Raw genomic sequence first — 20,817 nt, 5'->3', positions numbered from 1 at the left:
TGTATGAGAGTACCTCATTAGTAATAAGGGGGTTTCTTCTTGGATTAACAGTATTGCTTCTTTTAATACAGATTGTGGTGTGCATGCGTATTCCTGCTATTTCTCTATCAAATTTTGGATAAAAATTATTTATTTATTAATTAAAATTGGCTAGCTTTTGGATACCCACAGGTAATATTTTCCTAATGACTTTGATTGTTCAAACTTTACAGTGATGCAAGTGTATATAACACATACATTTTTTAGGCAAACAATCTCATATAATTGTCCGAGTGTAAAAATACTTTTACAATTTATTTGTGTAATATTTGTTGGGTTGCAATTGCATATTCAATATAATTAATGCCAGGAAAGTGACTATTTAATCAAAAGGTCTTGATTGTAGTTCAGGTTTTATGCTGTTTGCTGCTCATCAGTATCTTAGGGTTGGAAATGAATCCCTTACAGAAATATGAGGCCTCTGGCTACCTATAGCGGCTACCAAGCTGCAACATAGCGGCTACTCAGCCGCTACCTGTAGCGGCTGAGTAGCGGCTAGGTTGTTTTTCGTATGCAAATTAGCTTTCCGGCTACTTAGTAGCGGCTATGTAGCGGCTACCTTTTCTGGCTACCTTTTCTGGCTTTGTAGCGGCTACCTTTTCTGGCTACCTAGTAGCGGCTGAGTAGCGGCTAGGTAGTTTTTCGTATGCAAATTAGCTTTCCGGCTACTTAGTAGCGGCTATGTAGCGGCTTCCTTTCGGCTACCTTTTCTGGCTTTGTAGCGGCTACCTTTTCTGGCTACCTAGTAGCGGCTACCTTCCTGCTACCTAGTAGCGGCTACTTTTTTTGTCTATAAATAGAGCTACCTAGAGTACATGGTAACAATAATAGCAACTGGGGTAATTTAAAACTGCAAACAGATAATTAACAAATTTTTCAAATTAAACACATTTTTAATTCCAAATATAAGGCAAATATGGTATCAGAACTAATACCCATAAAAAACAGTCACGACACATACTGCAGAGTGTCATTCCAACCATTTATAACACGTACAGCCATTACAAATAAGTGTTCCAGCAAATGTTTAAATTCAAACATCAAAATAAAGTTCACTTCAGTCTCTTTTTTCATTCCTTTTCAGATTAATAACTCTTCTGAAGCTGTTCAGCTTGCTGTTCAGCTCGTGGATAAAAGTTGTTTCCTTCATTTTCAGCTCTTGGAAGGCATACACTATAATAAAGAAAACATTAAAAAACAAGAGTGCCAAACTGTCACATGATATGCCTGTTTAAAGGACACCATGCTTAATGCTTGAAATGCAGTAAGTGACCTCATGACTAGTTTTTGACCCGGCATGACCCATATTTGAACTTAACCTCGATATCATCTTGACACAACTTGTGACCGAATTTGGAGAAGATCGGATGAAAACAACTTTGATTAGAGAGCGGACACCATGCATGTTCTGAGAAAACTGGGAAAAATGCTCGTGCGTAAATTGTCATCCCAGATTAGCCTGTGCAGTCCCCACAGGCTAATCCGGGACGACACTTTCTGCCTAAACTGCATTTTCCCTAAGAAACATCATTTAAACGAAAAATTCCATAAAAGCGTAACTGTCATGGGTAGAACTATCGACCTTCCGCAAGTTAGCTTGATGGCATCCTCACACGAGATTTAAACCCCAAGGGAGGACTGAACCCTCAGTGGTGAGGAGTGGTCCTAGTTTGCAACCTTAACCACTGCCCAACAGAGAGGCCCCTGTTTTCTCTTAAAACAGTTCTAAGTCTAGAAAAACTTCAACGAACAAGTTCCAGGAATTTGGCTTATTTACACTGGTTATTGTTGAAAACCAGGGTACTGATTAAAATCAAGGAATTAAGCATTCTTTATCAAGGTATTAAGCATTCTTCAAAATTAGTTTTTGTGAGTCCAGGACCCTGGTCTTGCATGTAAAAAAATCACTGCAATATACTCTTATAAAAGTTCAGAATGTCATTGATTGAACTATCACAAAGAATGTTTGGAAAATTAAGTTTAAAAAAGTTATAAAGATAATTACATTTGATGGCTCTCATAATCGGATGGCTGTTTCCCAACTCCTTGGCCTTCCTTCCTTGCACGTCTTCAGGTTCGAAAAAGCCATCGATCATTTTCTTTAATCGAAAAGCCGGCCCCTTCCCCCTAGATATGGCAAGGATCCTGCTCATCCAGGTGTTTGGCACACAGAGGAGCTCCCCATCTGCCAGCCTCATCATATCAGCTGGCGGGGTCTGCTCTAGTGGAACATTTTCCTAAAAATTAACAAGCACATTACTTTTACTAAGATATAATTTTACTAATAAAGTTAGTGCTTACATTAAGTCCAAAAACTGGTATCCCTCACCAAAATTTGGGGTCTCTTGATCTCAGGACACTAGAAGTGTCGAGGCCCGACAGTTACACTATAAATCTCTACTTTATATTGAAAATGTGTACCTTCCATATACAACTGCCGTGGTGGCTGAGTGGTCGAAGGCATTTAGCTTTGTTTTACTGATATGACGGGTGCAGGTTTGACTTCTACAAGGAGCTTAAAAAATCATGTTCTTTTTGGGGGCATAATATAAGCATATTTTTGCCATTTTGGGGAAAGTCTTCAAACCTGGTTAAAACAAAAAAATGACATAAATTTGGGTTATAGCCCCTTTAAAAGTGTTGATAATTTAAAAATATTCTCCAATCACAGGAAGTCTGAAATGTATGTACTTACAAATCTGCACAGCTCTATTTGGGGACCTCTGGCTGGACTGTAGTGATTTACAGGCTCCTCATGTCTCCGATGACTTTCCTCCTGACGGCTTTGTCTAATGTTTGCTATAAAATCAAAGTTAGTACAGGTGACATCCGCCTTTTTCTCACATCAAAAATATATTAAAAAAATCAATTTATTTTGTAAGAAATAGTTCACACCACTGAAGGCCTTATTGCCTTATACAGGGTTGTCGTCTATGGGTACACATTTTTGGGTGTTTTGGGCCTATGTATTTTTTCCCTTTTGCATACTCCAGTACTAAGGGGTTGTAATGAACTTTCAGTACTTGATTGTTTTTCAGGTTATTAAAAAAATAAAATTATACCTTAATTAACAGGTAACAGTCAAAATATAAGCTCTCAGAAAAGCACTGTAACACTTAGTTGCGCCTCAGGTAACATTATTTTCCATAAAATATATATATAGTCTGGTATTTTTACTGTTACCCTTAAAGCTGTGTGTAACTTATATACTGATATATTCTTTGTCTAAGATAAGATCAGCCTATTTACTTGCCAATTTTTAAAAATGTGTGTAAACCATATCATAAGCTTGTCAACTTTTCCCCCACTACAGTCAATTGTGGTATCAAATAATAAAAATGGCAGAGTAGCTGACTGTCACGAGAGGAAGGCAGCTTGCTTTCGACCTTACGCAGGTTGATTGTTCCGCCAATTTTCTATCTCATGTCTGATATTAAGTACGGTAGACTTTGGGAAAGCTGTTAGTACGAAGGACATGTCTGACAATTTTGTTTCATTTGATGATTTTTCAGCCTTAAAGGCAGCCAGCCTGTTCTTTAAAATTCAGATCTCTCTTTGGTATTCATCCAAAAATATTAAAGCTGGAAGTCGCCAAATTACATTAATTTTTAATATTCTAGTTCAACATAACTTTTAAAGACACAATGAACTAACTTATTAACACCAACCTATTTCCCCCTCCAACTCCCTGATTCGTTGATGAAGTGCTTGAATGTCAGTTTGTGCCTTTTCATTAGCCTCAGTCAAGGACTCTAGCTGTGTGTCTTTCAGGACACACTCCTGGCAGGTGCCATATGTGTCATATTCTGCCACAGACAAACTGTCTTTAATTAAGCTGCCTGTGTTCAGTTCTTTGGTTGATGGAGCATTAGTTTCAGGGTTTGGCGTCGGTTGAGGGGAAGATACAGGATTGGTGGAAAATGGAGGCAAGGAACTATTAAAGGAACTGCTTTTATTGTAGAAAGGGTAAGACTCTTGGAAGGGGTATTGATTATCAAGATGCGAGTAATACGGTATTTGGGAGTATGCATGCGGAGAAGGCATAAAAGAGAATGGGGGATACATTGGTTGCGGTGAATGGATACTCTTAAGGTAGTCTTTTTGAGGTGGAACCAAAACAGGGGATGCAGTTAAAGGGGAGGCTTGCTGTTTACCAGTATCATGCATTATGTTCCTGTCAGCATGCAAGTGAGTCTTACTGTAAGAATCTGATTGGTCACTGTGAGTGTCATCATGCATTGCAGAAATTTCAGCGTGCTTGTTACTTGCTACTTGAACTTCATTGTTAGTACTTACTGTTTGGGAGCATGCTATTGTGTCCAGTATGAAGGATGCACAGTTAGTCATAGTCGCCATTCTGCTATTTTCTTTTTCTTTCCTTTCCTTGATGACCTCTGTAAGTAAATCCAATACAGTATGCAGTGTACTACACCGTATGCACATTTATGTGTATATATATATACAAAGTAACATGTAATAAATGTTAGAAAAAATTGGTGCATAAGGCAACTCAATTTATGTGTAAAATATAAATAAGTAACTTTAAAAATGTTACAGTTCTATAAAAGATAATTTATTTATTTAGTTAAATTTTACATTATAAATGCTTCATTATAAATATATAAATAATTATTAAAATCAATACAGAGAAAATAAGTGTAACAGAGTCATCTGCTCTTCTTCTACCAAAGGTAGTGAAAATCTTGAGTCAGAGACCCAAGTTTTCAGTGTTGTTATTATAATTATGTTTTTTCTGGTCCTTCGGGATCAATGACTCCCAATACTTCTAGTGTTAAGAAAGATGTTGCTAGTGGGTTTGGGTGATCATGATGTTGCTTTTTTTGCTATCTCTCAATCATGACCCAAATCAGTGAAACTTTGTCTGCATTTTTACTTCATTGCTTGCCTTAGCGGAATTGACATTTTCAAAAACTTTTATAAATGCCAAGTTACCAATCCAAGTTCCAATGCATGAATTTAATTTATCTTTTTTACTCAAATTAAAGAAGTTTGTCTGGTGATCCTGCACGTCCCACTTTTTTTTTAAAGGATTGACCTACCCTCTTTGTCTGTTTTCTTTTTCTCTGTTTTTTCTTTCCCAGGCTTTTCTTCACCAATACGTGCTGTATCTTTCACTTTAGTGACCTTCCCCTTAGAGGTGCTTTTACCTGTCTTGGTCGACACTAACAGAAAAAACATTAGAATGGAATTTAGGCATGCATACTAAAACAAGTAAATATTAAGAACTCATATAACAAAGTAATTAATAGTAAAAACATCATGCAAAGTGACAGTGTCACTGTGAGAAATAGATAAAAACCATATGTATGTAACATATGCCACTCTTTACCCAATATGGATTTTTTCACTTGTTTTTGGAATTTATAATATTATAATATGAAGAATCAGGCGTAAGGGTAATTTCAATGTTCAATTTTCAATTACTTGAATAGATGAATAAAACTGTCATTTAAAAATTGTTTGTTTGCTGTATCGCTTCCCAAGTTTGTTAAGGTGAGGTGTACCATAGGTAGGTTGAATTTTTTACTTATGTAAATGCATATATAATGCACATGTATAAAAATTGGGGTCAGCAAAGATATTTATGGAAACTGACTGAAAAAAATGGCTTTGTGGTGATTTTGATGGGTATGAAGCGTTAGGGAAAACACACATTTTTTTAAGGAGCGTCTGAAATCTCATTTTGATGCAAAAACAGCAATTTTACTTAATAAAATTGTTATTTCATATATATTTAACTTTAATATAACAAGTTGAAGATAGAAATAAGTCAAATATTTTTATTTTTTTTAATGATTATGTGCGGTCTTTGCAGGGCCAAAAACCCTTCTTTGTAGGGGCCGAATTACCTTTAAAAAACATGCAGTTGTCATTTTTCATTCACCAAAGCCTGAAAACTATGTCGTTTTACCCCAAATTGGAATTTTGGTCGTGCTATTTAAATGTAAATTAAAGCCCTGGAAATTGATATGTACACTTACCATGTTCCTCTGACTCAACAAAGTCATCCATTATTTTCCTCTTTGGTTTGCGTTTGTTTTCTTCTGGAATCTTATTTTTCAGAACCCCAAAATCGCTCGTTATCTTCTGCGCCAGATTGTCTTCATTGGTTCCTGTGAGACAAGCAAAAATATATTTAGAATTATGATTGTTTACTCATAATATTTTAATAAATTTACTTCTGTTGACTTTGAGGCAGCACGATTTTACTAGGGCTTGATATATCGTGCCAGAATTAATATTTTATTGCCAGACACATACGGCCCGGCTACTTATTTTACATTTGTTTTTTTTTATTGCTGCAGCCTAATGTTGCGATTTCAACGGTCATACTAAATACCACTAAGGACCGCTAAGTACCACAAAGGACCACTAAGGACTGCTTAGTACCACTAAGGACTGCTAAGGAACCACTTAGTAGGTCCAAAAGTGTAACGTGTCATTTTAAAGGGCATATGTATGATGAGAGAAAAAGGGGTCACAAAGTGCTTGGGTTGTGCCAAATCTAAAGAAGCATAAACATTTCTTGTAAAATGCTCTTGGTGTTTTATTAATTATGGTCAAAGAATATGTATTTTAAAAAGCGTATCACCATTGTCATCGTCATCAGCCTCATTCTGGACATCATCATTTGATACCAGAGCAGCAGCATTTTTCTGTCGTGTGGTCATTTTCTGCACTAAGTCCTTCTTTGACTCTGTAATACAAAAACAACTTATCATGAAGAGTCTCTTACTGCATTACAAAATACTTGCAAACCAGCTGTTTCCTGCCAGGGATAGTGGACAGCATCCCTCTTGCAAAATATACTTTACTAATTATAATAATTAAGTTGTCCCTGGGACACTGCGTGACGTGGGAAAATCCTAGTACTAGTAGTAAAATATTTATGAATGAAATGTATACGAGAAACCGGCTATGCGCATGTTCATAATAATTAATGTATAAATAACAGAATTTATAATGCAACTTAAATTATTGTAACTACTTGACAACAGAATAAAAACATAAAGATTTAAATACTTTTTATACAGGTTTCTAAAACAAAATGATAACAAATGGTGACATGGTTACAAATCATTTAATAAGTCAATTTTAAATGTATACATTTTCAGAAAATATAGCCATATAAGCCATCCATGTGCCATTTTAATGACTAGAAGCTGACTTGATAGTTTCCTTATCTGTTAATTTGTTGTTGTTACTTTTTAAAATTATATTTCTTAAAATATCATTGATATCACTGAATTGTTATTCCTTAGTGCAAACATAAGAACGGACCCACGGCGAACAGGAATATGGAGGAACGAACTACCGAAAGTTGAAAATGCATTGTTACGAAGGCGTTACGTTACGAATAAAATACCTAGAAATTTGGAAATATGCGAACAAAACCTTGAGTTCTAAGAAATAAAAATGTTCAAAAATTGATCGAGCATATTTATAATCGAGTATGCTCTATTTAAAATCATCATTGCTAGTAAAACTTACCACTTATCTCGACTATGACCCCTCGCCAAAGTCCGAACTGAGGCAGCTTGGCAAGAACTTTTTCCCCTGTTTTGTATTCCATCCATGGTTTCCGAGGCTCTTTGATAATGTTTATCGAATTGACGGTTGTAGTATTGTCATCCCAATCAAACCAACAGTACACGGTATTCATCGTAAAGTTTAAATTAAATAATCTTTTCCTTTTCTTCTGCGACTTAACTTTCTGTTAATAGATGGCGGATTTCATTCAAATTGCCACCAGATTCTTGACCAATCAGTTGCGGAAGCTGGCAGTCGGCAATTTCCGTGCTTTCAAACAAATTCCCAATCGTGGTACATCGACCAACTCCGGAAGAGCTATTATGAAATAATCGCAATGATCCAGACATTCGGTACCCCTCGCAGATTATCCGATGTTTGACGGAAAGGGCCGAGAATGTGCGATTGTGATCCAGAGTGACAAATTCCGCCTATTCAATTTTCATTTCCGGTGACTGGTTCATTAAAAATGTCTTACCAAATGACGGTCTTTGATCTCAGGTTTTAAACCAGTCAAATAAAAAACACAAGGAATGCGACTGTAAAACTACTTTTTAGAGCTCTTATTAGCCGGATTATGAACTTATATATTGAAATAAAATCATTTATTATTCTAAAAAGTGTTAAACTTAAAAAAATAGCACCGGAAATTTTCTGGTAACGCTTTCGGTGATTTTGATTGGCCAATAGATTTCAAAGCGCCCATCATCAAGCGCTTGGAAAAACAAACAAAGAAGACAAATCGAAAATAGAATATTTTTACAAGCAAACTAATTTCGCTAGCCATACCATATACGCCTAGACTTCTATAACAAATAAATATCAAAATGCAAGGAGAAGACGGGTCTGAAGGTTTGTTAATTTACTTCCTTTATTTTTTTTAAGGAAATAATAGCTTTGCCGTTTGTTTACACACCCCTCCCTCACTGGCCACACGCCAAGGATTTAAATTTAGACGCGCTACACATTTGGCAATTAATGTAATGGCCATATTTCAGTGTTCTTCAACACATAACATCAGCATGCACCGACGTATGTCAACGCTGACAAAGAAGCTTGAAGATAATTTTATAATATAGCATATACCTATTTTAAAACGTTCTTGTTTAAGTAATTCGCAAGATATTTTATTGAAATGCACAGTAACAAAGCTAGTCAACTCGTACCTTCAGTCAACTTGTACCCAATTTGGTTAACTCGTACCCGATTTTTGGTCAACACGTACCCCCACTAGTCAACTTGTACCCGATTTGGTCAACACTTACCCTCCTTAAAATTATTTATATATATATCAAAGACGTGAAACATGTTTTTGATATGAATACAAGTTATAATTTTGTTCTTGCTTTTTTGTGATTTTTTTCTTCAAAAATTTCTTTGTTTTCTTTCAGAGAAGAAATACACATCTGTTCGCCCAAAGAGATACAACAGAAAAATAAAGCTGACACCTTATTCAACTAGAACTGTGCCAACTCCCTTCGATTCTGAGCATGTAATCCTACAAAATACAAACACAAATATTGAAGCTGAGCCCAGTACAAGTTCTCAAGTATGTGAGCAGTCAAATGTTCATCAACATGAGAAACTTGCCGAAGATTCTAATTGTGAAAAGAATTTGGACTTTGGAAAGACTATTAAAGAATTATTGGAAGAAGTTAATGCGTATAATGAAATAATTGATGAAGTGCCAGAAATCTGCGAGGATACAGAACTCCTGTCAGATAATGAAGGGTCTGACTGTGAGATAGGAGACTCTTTTGACTTCGAGGATAATACTCATACATCAACAGAAGATGTGCCTTTGGAAGACAGACCAATTTATAGTGGTCACAGTATGACTGTAGGAACCAGCCTTCTACTTATTCTTCTGTACACCATTACCCATGAAATATCTGGGAGTCAACTGAGTGATCTGCTAGTCCTCATTGGTCTGCATTGTGCAGAAGAACATCCAGGACTGAAAAGTTTGTTTCACTTTAAAAAGCACTTTGCAGGGTTCAAATCACCATTGGTGAAACATTACTTTTGTATACATTGTTTAACTTGTGTTAATGAAAACGATCAACTGTGCACAAATACCTTATGTGGGAAAAGCATTAAAGACTCAAAATCAAAATCATATTTCATAGAGGTGCCTCTAGAATCACAGCTGCTAAATTTCTTCAACAGACCTAATTTCGCAGAACTACTAAAACACCGATTTCAAAGGAAGAAGAAAAAACCCAGCAACTTAGAAGATATTTATGACGGCGAATTATACAAAAAATTGTCAAGCAAAGGCGGAGTTCTTTCTGATAGTTTTCCCTACAATATATCATTCACGCTCAACACGGATGGCGTACCATTGTTTAAAAGTTCAAAATTTTCTATTTGGCCAGTGTTCCTTATGATTAACGAACTTCCTTTCAAATATCGACGCCAAAGTGAAAACATGCTATTTGCCGGGTTGTGGTTTGGGGACGGAAAACCTTTCATGGGTACATTCTTTCGACCGATCCATAGCAATTTAAAGAAACTTGAGGATGAAGGCTTGAATATAACTGTTTGTGGAAATGATATTTTATGTAAAGCTTTCTTAATATGTTCAACAGCTGACCTTCCAGCCAAGAGCACATTACTGAATATGAACCAGTTCAATGGAGCATTTTCGTGTTTACAGTGCTGCAATAAAGGAGAGACATTTAAAACACCAGGAGGAGGGTCAGTACATGTCTTCCCATATGAAAAAGAGAAACTATTCGGATTTGGAAACAACAGAACTCCTGAAATGTGTCAAAGGGATGCAATTGAAGCAGTAAACACCAAACAGACTGTTCATGGAATTAAGGGACCCTCTTTTTTTATGACATTTAAATACTATGATTTTGTTAAAAGTTCAAGCATTGACTATATGCATGGTGTTCTTTTGGGAGTTACAAAATTATTGATAAAGCTTTGGTTTTCCACTTCTCTAAGTAAACAGGACTTTTCCATTTCATGCCACTCAGAAGCAGTTGATAAGAAACTCCTTAGCATCAAGCCACCTTCTTTTGTGACAAGGATCCCAAGATCGATAACCTCACATTTCAAGTATTGGAAGGCTTCGGAATTAAGATCCTGGTTGTTTTTTTATTCCTTGCCATTATTACACGGGTTGTTGGGTGAAAGTTTTTATCTCCATTATGCCTGTTTTGTTGAAGCAGTGTTTTTGCTCTGTGGATCTTCTGTCACACCAAATGATATAGTTAGATCTCAACAGTTGTTGATGTACTTTGTGATGACATTTCAACCATTGTATGGGGGCAGATATATGACTCTGAATATTCATCAGCTTCTACATTTACCAGACTGTGTTCGGCAGCTAGGTCCTCTTTGGGCATATTCGTGTTTTTATTTTGAAACAGCAAATGGAGATATTACCAAATTATTTCATGGAACACAAAATGTGGATTTACAAATTTTGAGTTCTGTCAATATAATTCAAACTCTTCCAACACTAATTGATAAAATACCTGAACATTTCAAATCTGCAGCACAAAAACTGTTACCAGCAAAGATCTCGAAGCATATTTCAACTTTTCATGTGCAATTTCTGGGCAAGGGATACCAACGGCATTTAGCTGATGGATTGATGCATATGCTGATAGAAATGATCCATTTTGATGTTCCGAACTTAACTTTTTATAGCCGTGTTTTATTGCGTGGGGAATTGTATCATTCTAAAGACTATACACGAGTTGTGAAGCGCAACAGTTTTACTGTTAAATACTTTTGTGCAAAAAGCTGCTTAATTAAGTTTGGATACATTGAACGCTTTGTGACACATGAAAAAAATAACAAGGTGATACATTATTTTGCTTTAGTTCGAGTTGCTGAATCTAATTCAGGCATACTGTCGGATTTATCAATTCCAAACACTCTTGCAATAACAGTGCCTCATATACACAAGATAAAACCTACTGACAAAATAGATGTGGTAGACTTGAACAATTTACTAGGAATTTGTGTAAATATTGTGGTACCTAAAGATGATGAGGCAGTGACTTTTGTGTGTGAACCACCCAATCGCTTAGAGACTGATTAACAATAGCCTTGAAGCCTAGATTTGTTAATTTGCTGCCATGAGATGAAAAAGTAGATGTTGTGTCAATACAGTCATGTAATTCTTGTCTGTTAATTAACAGAAGATCAGATAGAATCTCATTTGAATTATATGTATGTTCAAACTCATAAATTACAGTTCTGAGTGTTATTTATTATTTAATTCTCTTATCATCTTATTCAAAGTGTTGTAACAAATACAATGTTAAAGGGCAGGTCTTCAAAATGACCAGAAAATGACAAAAAGAATTATTGAAATTGATTTTTTTTCTTATGATGCATTCCAATTCCCTAGGTCACAGTTTTGCTGACCAAGTTTCAACTTCTAAAACTAACACAAACCATGTAAATATACCAAAACAGAGTTGAAAAAGTTGAAAACACTTTCAAATTTGGCATGTTCAATAAATACGCACAATAATAAGCAAAAAAATCAGCCAACATTGGTACGCAAACAAAATTACATCAACTTGAAAGTGTAATTACCTGTCCCCGTTAATGTATAATGAACAAAATGTATATCTATTTGACTTTATTTCACTCCCGCAAAGTTAAATATAGTAAGCTATTGTGAAAGCTCTGTGTTCATTTTCTATTGTGTATTTCTGACGTTGACACTTTTAGATGCTGTTTCTCTATCATGTCTTTGTAGAATCAATATAATATTTGTACATAAAAAAATATATTGTAGCAACTGGCTTTTCTGATGTTTTTAGCCTGACAATTTTCAGAGGAAAACCAAAAGTATTGACGTAGCCTGTGCGTCATTCACTATCGTCTCAAAACCTTGACACTGCCTTTCCGCTCCTCTTAGAAAACAGGACAATGAAGGCATTTCTTACTGCAATATTGAACAGTCATATGTTGATGAACCTTAAAAGGTCAAGGTTTAGAAACACATTGCCCCCACAATTATCTGGCTGCTATTGAATTATAATTGTCTCCCTGTCTTTTAGGAGAAAAAACGAGACATAGTAATGGCTCCATCTGTATGTCCGTCCGTCCATCAAACTGTGTCCGGTCAATAACTCCTTCATTCATTAAAAGATTTTGAAAATACTTGGCATAAATGTTCATAATGTGACGACATGTCATGCAAAAACTTGAATCCTTATCTCCAAGGTCAAGGTCACTCTTGGAGGTCAAAGGTAAGCATAGTCTGGATATTTCATGTCCGGTCACACCTCTTTCATTTGAAATAACATGGCACACATTTCACCATAATAAGACGATGTGTCATGTAAAACACCCAGACCTCCCATGTTCAAATTTAAGGTCACACTTGGAGGTTAAAGGTCAACATGGTATGTTAAAGGCTATATTTAATGTCTGGTTCATTACTCGTTTATTCCTCAAGGGATTCTGAAAATACTTGGCACAAATATTCACTATAATAAGACGACATGTCATGCAAATCTCGAAGGTCAAGGTAATGCTTGGGGGTCACATATCAACATAGAACACTGTATTATGTGAATTTGGAATAAGACATCAAACTGGGAATGGACATATTTTTGGTGATTTTCTCAAACAAAACTATTCATTTTATGATCTGAATTTATTTTTGTTTTTTTTCATGACTTTTTCATTAAAAATGATTGTATTTTTATAATTTTAACTGTATTTTAAAACCGTGTTCATGCGCCGCATGGACACTGTTTTATTTCATGAGGATTAAATTAAAAAATCAAGTTTTGTATTAAAATCAATTTAAATGATGCTATATTATATGCAAGTATCTTTTTTTATTATAATGTGTCTAACTAAATAAATACAACATGTAAAAGTGCATATTATGCACAGTTAAAAAAACACAATTTATTCTCAAATTGATGTCTTGTTCCAACTTCACATAATACTGTGTTTTAGGGTGTTACAGGAGTTTTTTGTTTGGTCCACAACTCTTTCATTTATCAAGGGATTTTTTTTTTAACAAATTCCACCATAATGAGAGTACATGCCATGCGAAACACCCAGACCCATATCTCCCAGGTCAAGGTCACATTTGGATTGCAGATAAAGATCACACTGTGCTGCTACTTTTAAACTACAGTTGCCACAAGTGTCTGACACTTTGTTCATTTAATATAAGTTATTTTACACAAGTAACATTTTCGGCTACTTTTTGGCTACAGTTTCCGCTAGCGGCTGACAATTTGTTCATTTAATATAGGTTATTGTATCAAAGTTTTGTTTTCGGCTACTTTTTTGGCTACAGTTGCCGCTAGCGGCTGACAATTTGTCAAATTAATGGAAATATTTCACTGTTTTCTGCTTCTGGCTACCTTTTGGCTACAGTAGCCGCTAGCGGCTATGGTAGCCAGTACCGGCTATAGGTTTTGGCTACTCAGCCGCAACCTAGCCGCTACTGGCTGACTTTCGCTACCTCCAGGATACCCGTTTCGGCTACCTTTTTAGGTAGCGGCTAGGTAGCCGCTACCTAGCGGCTAGTCAGCCGCTTCCTTTTCATTTCTGTAAGGGATCCTAAAAAACTTGAATCTAGAAAGAAAGATCTTTAATTAAATTTAACTTTCTAAGGGACTACAAATGCATGAAAATGCGTCTCTAAGTGGTAAAGGGTTAAATCATAGCTGTTACATAAGCAATAGAAAAAATAAAAATGAGCCATGCCATAGGGTATCATCTGCACAGGCTAATCAGGGTAGTCACTTTCTGTCAAGACACAGATTTCATTTAGAAGTGAACAAAAATTTCCATAAAATTGAAAAGTCTGCCTATGCTAATCAGGAATGAAATTTTATCCACATAGAAAGCCTGTTTTACCCAGAATGCAGCTCATATGTTTTCACCATTCAACACATCTCTGTGGACTGCAATTGGTCAATGTTCATGTTCCGTAGCTCATATGTTTTCACCATTCAACACATCTCTGTGGACTGCAATTGGTCAATGTTCATGTTCCGTAGCTCATATGTTTTCATCATTCAACACATCTCTGTGGACTGCAATTGGTCAATGTTCATGTTCCGCCAACAATTTTTGTAAATGAATATAAACGTGTTTCATATACAAGCTTTGAGAAAGCTTTTTAAATGTGAAATAAACATTTCCAATTATCCTAATGGCATGCTTTATAAGGATCTTTGGTTTAAATAAGTTGTAGTCAAATTTAGAACTCTCGTCACAAATCTTTGTAACCATTCGTATTTTAATTTGTGCATAATTGAAAACAGTTGATATTCTAAACTGGGCGTCATGGGCTAGGTACCAACACACACGTGAGTTTGGTTGATGATGACCTTGCTGAACAGATGGGTGTTTTCCTCTTCTTATTCTGATATCCCCTCTTAAAGGGGCCATTTCACAGATGTTGGCATGTTTTGAAGTTTGTCATTAAATGCTTTCTATTGATAAATGTAAACATTTGCTGTAAAAAGCTCCAGTTAAAATCAAGAATAACATTAAAAAAAGAAAAAAGGTAACCCTCAACAGGACTCGAACCACTTACCCTTGGAGTCCTGGCGTAAAAAGTCTCCCACTTAGACCTTTCGACCATCCTTCCACATGCAATGCACAATGTATTTTATACTATTTTAAGTAATCCTCGTAGTTTCACAAAATATAATGACAACAACAGAACTCTCCAAATTATTCAATTAAGTTTCACATTGCAAGCTTTATAATTTTCAGGTTTTTAAATCGTCAAAAGATGCATATAATGGCTACATTAGAGCATGGTAAATGTGCAGTATTATTGTTTCCTCACAAATATCATAACTAAATCGAAAATTTGCGAATCTGAAACAACTTTTAAAAATTTTGTCTATTTACCAAAACGTGAAAAGGCCCCTTTAATAATTATAAGACAATATATAAATTCAATATATTGAATTAAAAGTTTAAAACAGCTTAAAGCTGCAGCTATAATTCAGCATTATACCAACTTCACACGCACACAGACACACGCACACACACACATGAATGCACCCACGCTCGCTCGCTCGTTCACTCACTCACTTCCTGACTCAAACACACACACACAAAACAGTTGATATTTTAGTATAACAATTCTAGTATGGTGTTTTCATGTTTCAGAAGGCAGTATTGTGCTGATTCACAGTTTGTTCATGTTTCAGAAGGCAGTATTGAGCTGATTCACATGTGTTCATGTTTCAGAAGGCAGTATTGAGCTGATTCAGATGTGTTCATGTTTCAGAAGGCAGTATTGAGCCGATTCACATGTGTTCATGTTTCAGAAGGCAGTAATGGGCTGATTCAGATGTGTTCATGTTTCAGAAGGCAGTATTGAGCTGATTCACATGTGTTCATGTTTCAGAAGGCAGTATTGAGCTGATTCAGATGTGTTCATGTTTCAGAAGGCAGTATTGAGCTGATTCACATGTGTTCATGTTTCAGAAGGCAGTATTGGGCTGATTCAGATGTGTTCATGTTTCAGAAGGCAGTATTGAGGTGATCCACACGTGTTAATGTTTCAGAAGGCAGAATTGAGCTGATTCACATGTGTTTCAGAAGGCAGTATTGAGCTGATTCAGATGTGTTCATGTTTCAGAAGGCAGAATTGAGCTGATCAACATGTGTTCATGTTTCAGAAGGCAGTATTGAGCTGATTCACGGTGTGTTCATGTTTCACAAGGCAGTATTGAGCTGATTCACGGTGTTTTCATGTTTCAGAAGGCAGCATTGAGCAGATTCACATGTGTTCATGTTTCAAAAGGCAGCATTGAGCTGATCCACATGTGTTCATGTTTCAGAAGGCAGTATTGAGCTGATTCACATGTGTTCATGTTTCAGAAGGCAGTATTGAGCTGATCCACATGTGTTCATGTTTCAGAAGGCAGTATTGAGCTGATTCACGGTGTGTTCATGTTTAAGAAGGCAGTATTGAGCAGATTCACATGTGTTCATGTTTCAGAAGGCAGCATTGAGCAGATTCACATGTGTTCATGTTTCAGAAAGCAGCATTGAGCTGATCCACATGTGTTCATGTTTCAGAAGGCAGTATTGTGCTGATTCACATGTGTTCATGTTTCAGAAGGCAGTATTGAGCTGATCCACGGTGTGAATGAGCAGCTCCTGGCCAGGATCCATGAGAAGACTGCAGGACTGCAGAGAATACTTGATCAGGTAGGCCCCAACTAAACTGTGACATGGCCATAACAAACTTCTTAATGCACTGGTTTGAAGTATCCTTCCTGATCAATCTGTGCAAACTGCACATGTTAGTTCCCAGCATCATCTTAAACCTTTCCCACTCAGAAGCAAAGTGAAAATGGCTATGTGCAAACGGCATAAAACCAGAACAGCCTGTGAGTAACTGGCAGTCTATTCATGTTTAATGCTGTTTGCTGCTCATCAGTATGGTTTGGAGATGTAGCCTTAAAAACTTGAATTTAGTAAGAAAAGTTTTTAATTTAATTTAACTCTCCCAGGGTGTACAAATGCGTGAAAATACGTATCTAAGTGGTAAAGGGTTAAATTACTATAAATTGACTCTACACACAATGTGTGCAGGATCAGTCTGCGAGGAATTCAGAGGCTGACCCGAGATGGCTTTTAAGTTAATTCATGGTTTTTCCATGAAGGGCTTCAGTTATTTTTTGTTTTTTTCTGGAATTGCTGTCTTGCTTTGTTCACTTCTTCATAATTGGATTTGAAATAGTAATTGTGTTTGCAATGTGTTGTGAAATGAACTTCAAATTATAATGTTTTAATCAATGTTTGAAATAAGAGGCATGAATTAAAGAGAAATTATGTTTACATATATGTGGTAAAAATATAAATTTAAATGAAGTGTGCATTTGTTCTTTATTTGCTATTTATGTGATGTGCATTTGCACAACTATAACTTATATATCCTTACTTAGCAGAAAGATTGTGTGTTTTTAAGATGATTTTTTAATTGTAAAACTTCGTTCATTGTGAGTTTATCTGGTTGCTTGCTAAATAATAAGGATACTTCCAAACAGATTAGTCATATTTTCTACCCATTTGTACTTCATTAACAATATCATATTAAGATGTCATTATATTTTCATGCAAGTTTAAGAAAAGGAAAAAGGTAAGGGTTATGTATAATTTGATAAATGTATAGTTGCAATTTTCCCACTAAAATCTTGCTTATTTAATAATTGTATTCATTTAAGTAGAGTTTTCATTTATTTGAAACAATTTTTTTAAATAACATTTACCTAACAATGTGATGGCAATTGTTTGTAAAAGTTTGTAAAACAATAATAAAAGTTTATTGACTTTCATCAGCCATTAAAGAATTTACTTGTCCATTCAGATTTGCAAATGAAGTTTAAGGTCAAACAGGTAATTTTAAATACTTTACAACCTGTGAGAGTTGTTTTTCCTTGTTCTTGAATATCAATGCAATGACAAAAAGCCTTCAATACCAAAAGAAATCGTAAACAAGCAAAAAGCTGTACACACAGAATTTACACTTTTGTTTTGACAATTTCAATAATGCCACAGGCACCTAGTAAAAAAAAAATTAAATTCAGTTGCATGGCTGCGCTCAATTTGTGTATGATTTTTCTGGTAAACATTGAATTGATATTTTCACTGTTAAAAATACTGTTACAATTTTTTTGGAGTGTAAAAAAGCAGGACAAATTTAAACTGCAGGTTGGATGGATTATCTGGCCCACTCACCCTCTAAAGATAGTGGATCGAAAACTTTTGTCAATGCCTGTGATGCAGTAAATAAGACAAAACTTAAAAATGCCAGTGTATGAGTTGTTAATATTGTGCTGTTGAATTTAACAACCATTATGTGTGAAATGATATTTTTTCATACCTTATTTTGCTTCATAAAGTACATATGTAGCAAGTGTCATATTTTTATCTTTCTCCTAACATTTTATTCCCAAAACTTGTAATATCCAAACAATATTATTGCTTTATTTTATTGTTGTCATCGCACTTTTTTGTGTTGCTTTATTTTCTGTGTTTTAATTTTAACCTTTCATAATTTAAGTAGTATTTAAGTAGTAGGATGAATTATTATGGTTGGAAAAGTATAGTTATAAAAACTGGTTATAAGATTGGCGAATGTCGGCGGGCTGGTGGGCTGGCGGGCGGGCGGAACAAGCTTGTCCGGGCCATAACTATGTCGTTCATTGTGAGATTTTTAAATCATTTTGCAAATTTTTTCACCATCATTGGATGGTGTGTTGTGCGAAAGAATTAAGTCGATATCTCCAAGGTCAAATTCACACTTTGAGTTAAAAGGTAAAAAATGGACATAATGAGCTTGTCCGGGCCATTATAACTATGTCGTTCATGGTGAGATTTTAAAATAATTCGGCACATTTGTTCACCATCATTGGACGGTGTGTCGCGCGAAAGAATTACGTTGATATCTCCAAGGTCAAGGTCACACTTTGAGTTGAAAACCTTGTTTTGTGACAATTTTGTCTCTTGTATAATATATATGTTATATATATATTAATATATGAGCCATTCTCTGAGTACACCTGGCTTCATGTTTAAAGTATCATCCAAGATTAACCTGTGCAATTTTCATAGGCTAATTTGGGACAACACTTTCTGCTTGTATGGAATTTTTAATTTAAAGGAAGTCTTACAAAAATTCAGCCTATGCGGAAAGTGTTATTGCTGGTGGACTTAGTGGACTGCGCAGGCTTATCTGGGACGATTCTTCATTTGTTTGAAGTGACATCAATACAATTTTCTAGGGGTTTAAAAGTCCAGTCATCTGCTTGCCAAGACAATAGAACAATGCCGTAGAGCATAGAGAGCATGCTTGATTAACCTTCTTTATTCTAGTTCCATCCGACAAGTGCATTTTTGGGAATTTCACAATCCTGTTTTACCTCACTTTTGTAGAAACATTCTCTTTTTAAGCCCAAAATATGATAATGGCAGAGGTGCATATAGTGTTACCACTGTCTTTGTGTGTGCGTATTTGTGTGTGTGTGTGTGCATGTGTCTGCGATTTTGTGTGTGATCCATTTGTTTCCAACTCGTAGCCTTTGACACAAATTGAGGCATATTATCATATTGTCAAGACAACATTTTGTGTATAGTAACCATGTCACTTAACTTCAAGGTCATAGTGTACACTTGGAGTTTAAGCATATTCCTTTTATTATGTATACAGTAAGGCCATCCTTGTCCATTGGAAACGTATCTAGTTCCAATAACTTTCATGGCCCCCATTAAAGAATGCAACATCTAAGAGTAGCACTCAAGGGTCAAGGTACCAAACCAATCGTAATATACAGACTATCTCTGGAACATCCATAAGATAGATCGAATTGTCAATTCAAAACTTCGGCTTTCGGTTTGATAACGGTTTTTTGTATAAAGTTTTTATTTTGAGTATTTCTCCACAATTCACTAGCAATTGATATCGGTAAAAACATGTATTGTGTTTGTAACGATGTATTAGGTTGATTGAACTCGATTTTATAGACATACGTGAGACATAAAAATTTTACATTAAAAAATGGGTTAACAAGAAGAACTCTGAGCTGTACAAGCTCAGAGCATTCAAGAAGAACTACTTAAGTTTATAGGATTAAAACGTTAGTTCAGATAGTGGGAACACCAATTGTCATTCATTTGGTTCATTTTATCACTCTTTAAAGGAAGGTTATTTACTAGAAAGCAACTATGACTATGCTAGTTATGATTAGCCTTCAATTATGTTTATTTACGATATTTTTCTCCAAGTCTGCTGACACACCTTGAAGGCATCAGGCAACTGCATGTACCAGAACCAGTGATAACATAAGCTTGTAGAACCCTGATAGAGCAACAATTTCTCTCCAGTATTTGTGTATGTTTTTGAAGTCACTGTTTTATATAGATTGGTACACTATGTTTAACATTTATTTCTATAGTAGACTCGACATAGTTGCATTTTAGTATCACATCAGAGGTATTGTAGGTTTTGTAGGTTGCTTGAGAGATGTATATATATTATTGTTTATATTAAATTTTCAATAAATTAAGAGATATATGTTTTCAGTAATCAAACAGTTTCATGAAATAAATGCCTTGAAAAACTGTAAAGTTTAACAGATAGAAAAAATATAGAGTTGATTTTAAATTTAATGCCAATTTGAGTTTTGCAGGTTTTGTAAGTAACCAACCTAGCTATTTGATACATTTGGGTGTGGTGATGAATCTGTG

General features: G+C 35.4%; 3 protein-coding genes across 8 annotated transcripts in view; 2 read left to right on the top strand and 1 right to left on the bottom strand.

Moving 5' to 3' along the window:
* Nucleotides 1–20,817, top strand: part of LOC127880245 (uncharacterized) — a 189,004-nt gene that overhangs the window by 79,921 nt on the left and 88,266 nt on the right. For 4 of the 5 annotated variants that reach the window (XM_052427555.1, XM_052427556.1, XM_052427559.1 and 1 more), the window contains exons 9-10: nt 16,685–16,776; nt 17,693–17,710. In XM_052427555.1, the coding sequence (XP_052283515.1) occupies nt 16,685–16,776; nt 17,693–17,710 (110 nt within the window). The remainder of the gene's footprint in view (nt 1–16,684; nt 16,777–17,692; nt 17,711–20,817) is intronic. The other variant, XM_052427558.1, reaches the window with a different exon arrangement.
* LOC127880247 (uncharacterized) lies at nt 607–7,934 on the bottom strand. Of its 2 annotated transcripts, XM_052427563.1 has the most exons (8): nt 7,552–7,934; nt 6,653–6,757; nt 6,042–6,173; nt 5,100–5,222; nt 4,336–4,433; nt 2,735–2,838; nt 2,045–2,276; nt 943–1,212 (listed from the first exon to the last, which is right to left on the bottom strand). In XM_052427563.1, exons 1-6 carry the CDS (start codon nt 7,721–7,723, stop codon nt 2,782–2,784), a joined length of 687 nt encoding a protein of 228 aa, XP_052283523.1. In that variant the 5' UTR covers nt 7,724–7,934; the 3' UTR covers nt 943–1,212; nt 2,045–2,276; nt 2,735–2,781. The 2 variants fall into 2 exon arrangements, with proteins under 2 accessions (XP_052283522.1, XP_052283523.1); XM_052427562.1 differs by lacking the exons at nt 4,336–4,433; nt 5,100–5,222; nt 6,042–6,173; nt 6,653–6,757; nt 7,552–7,934 and adding an exon at nt 3,708–4,288 and having other exon boundaries at nt 607–1,212.
* On the top strand, nt 8,282–12,364 carry LOC127880246 (uncharacterized). The gene is made up of 2 exons (XM_052427561.1): nt 8,282–8,442; nt 8,982–12,364. The coding sequence occupies exons 1-2, from the start codon at nt 8,418–8,420 to the stop codon at nt 11,651–11,653; spliced, it is 2,697 nt and encodes an 898-aa protein (XP_052283521.1). The 5' UTR covers nt 8,282–8,417; the 3' UTR covers nt 11,654–12,364.

This window comes from Dreissena polymorpha, chromosome 4 (assembly GCF_020536995.1).
Source record: "Dreissena polymorpha isolate Duluth1 chromosome 4, UMN_Dpol_1.0, whole genome shotgun sequence".
In the NCBI taxonomy this organism is placed as follows: domain Eukaryota; kingdom Metazoa; phylum Mollusca; class Bivalvia; order Myida; family Dreissenidae; genus Dreissena; species Dreissena polymorpha.
This window is presented reverse-complemented; position numbering and strand designations above follow the sequence as displayed.

Coding starts and splice junctions, on each gene's coding strand:
- LOC127880247 (XM_052427562.1), bottom strand. CDS start 4,278: ATGCATGATGACACTCACAGTGACCAATCAGATTCTTACAGTAAGACT. Junction 2,839..3,707: donor GGAGTTGGAGGGGGAAATAG/GTTGGTGTTAAT, acceptor TTGATTTTATAG/CAAACATTAGACAAAGCCGT. Junction 2,277..2,734: donor AAATAGAGCTGTGCAGATTT/GTAAGTACATAC, acceptor GTTAATTTTTAG/GAAAATGTTCCACTAGAGCA.
- LOC127880246 (XM_052427561.1), top strand. CDS start 8,418: ATGCAAGGAGAAGACGGGTCTGAAG. Junction 8,443..8,981: donor AGGAGAAGACGGGTCTGAAG/GTTTGTTAATTT, acceptor GTTTTCTTTCAG/AGAAGAAATACACATCTGTT.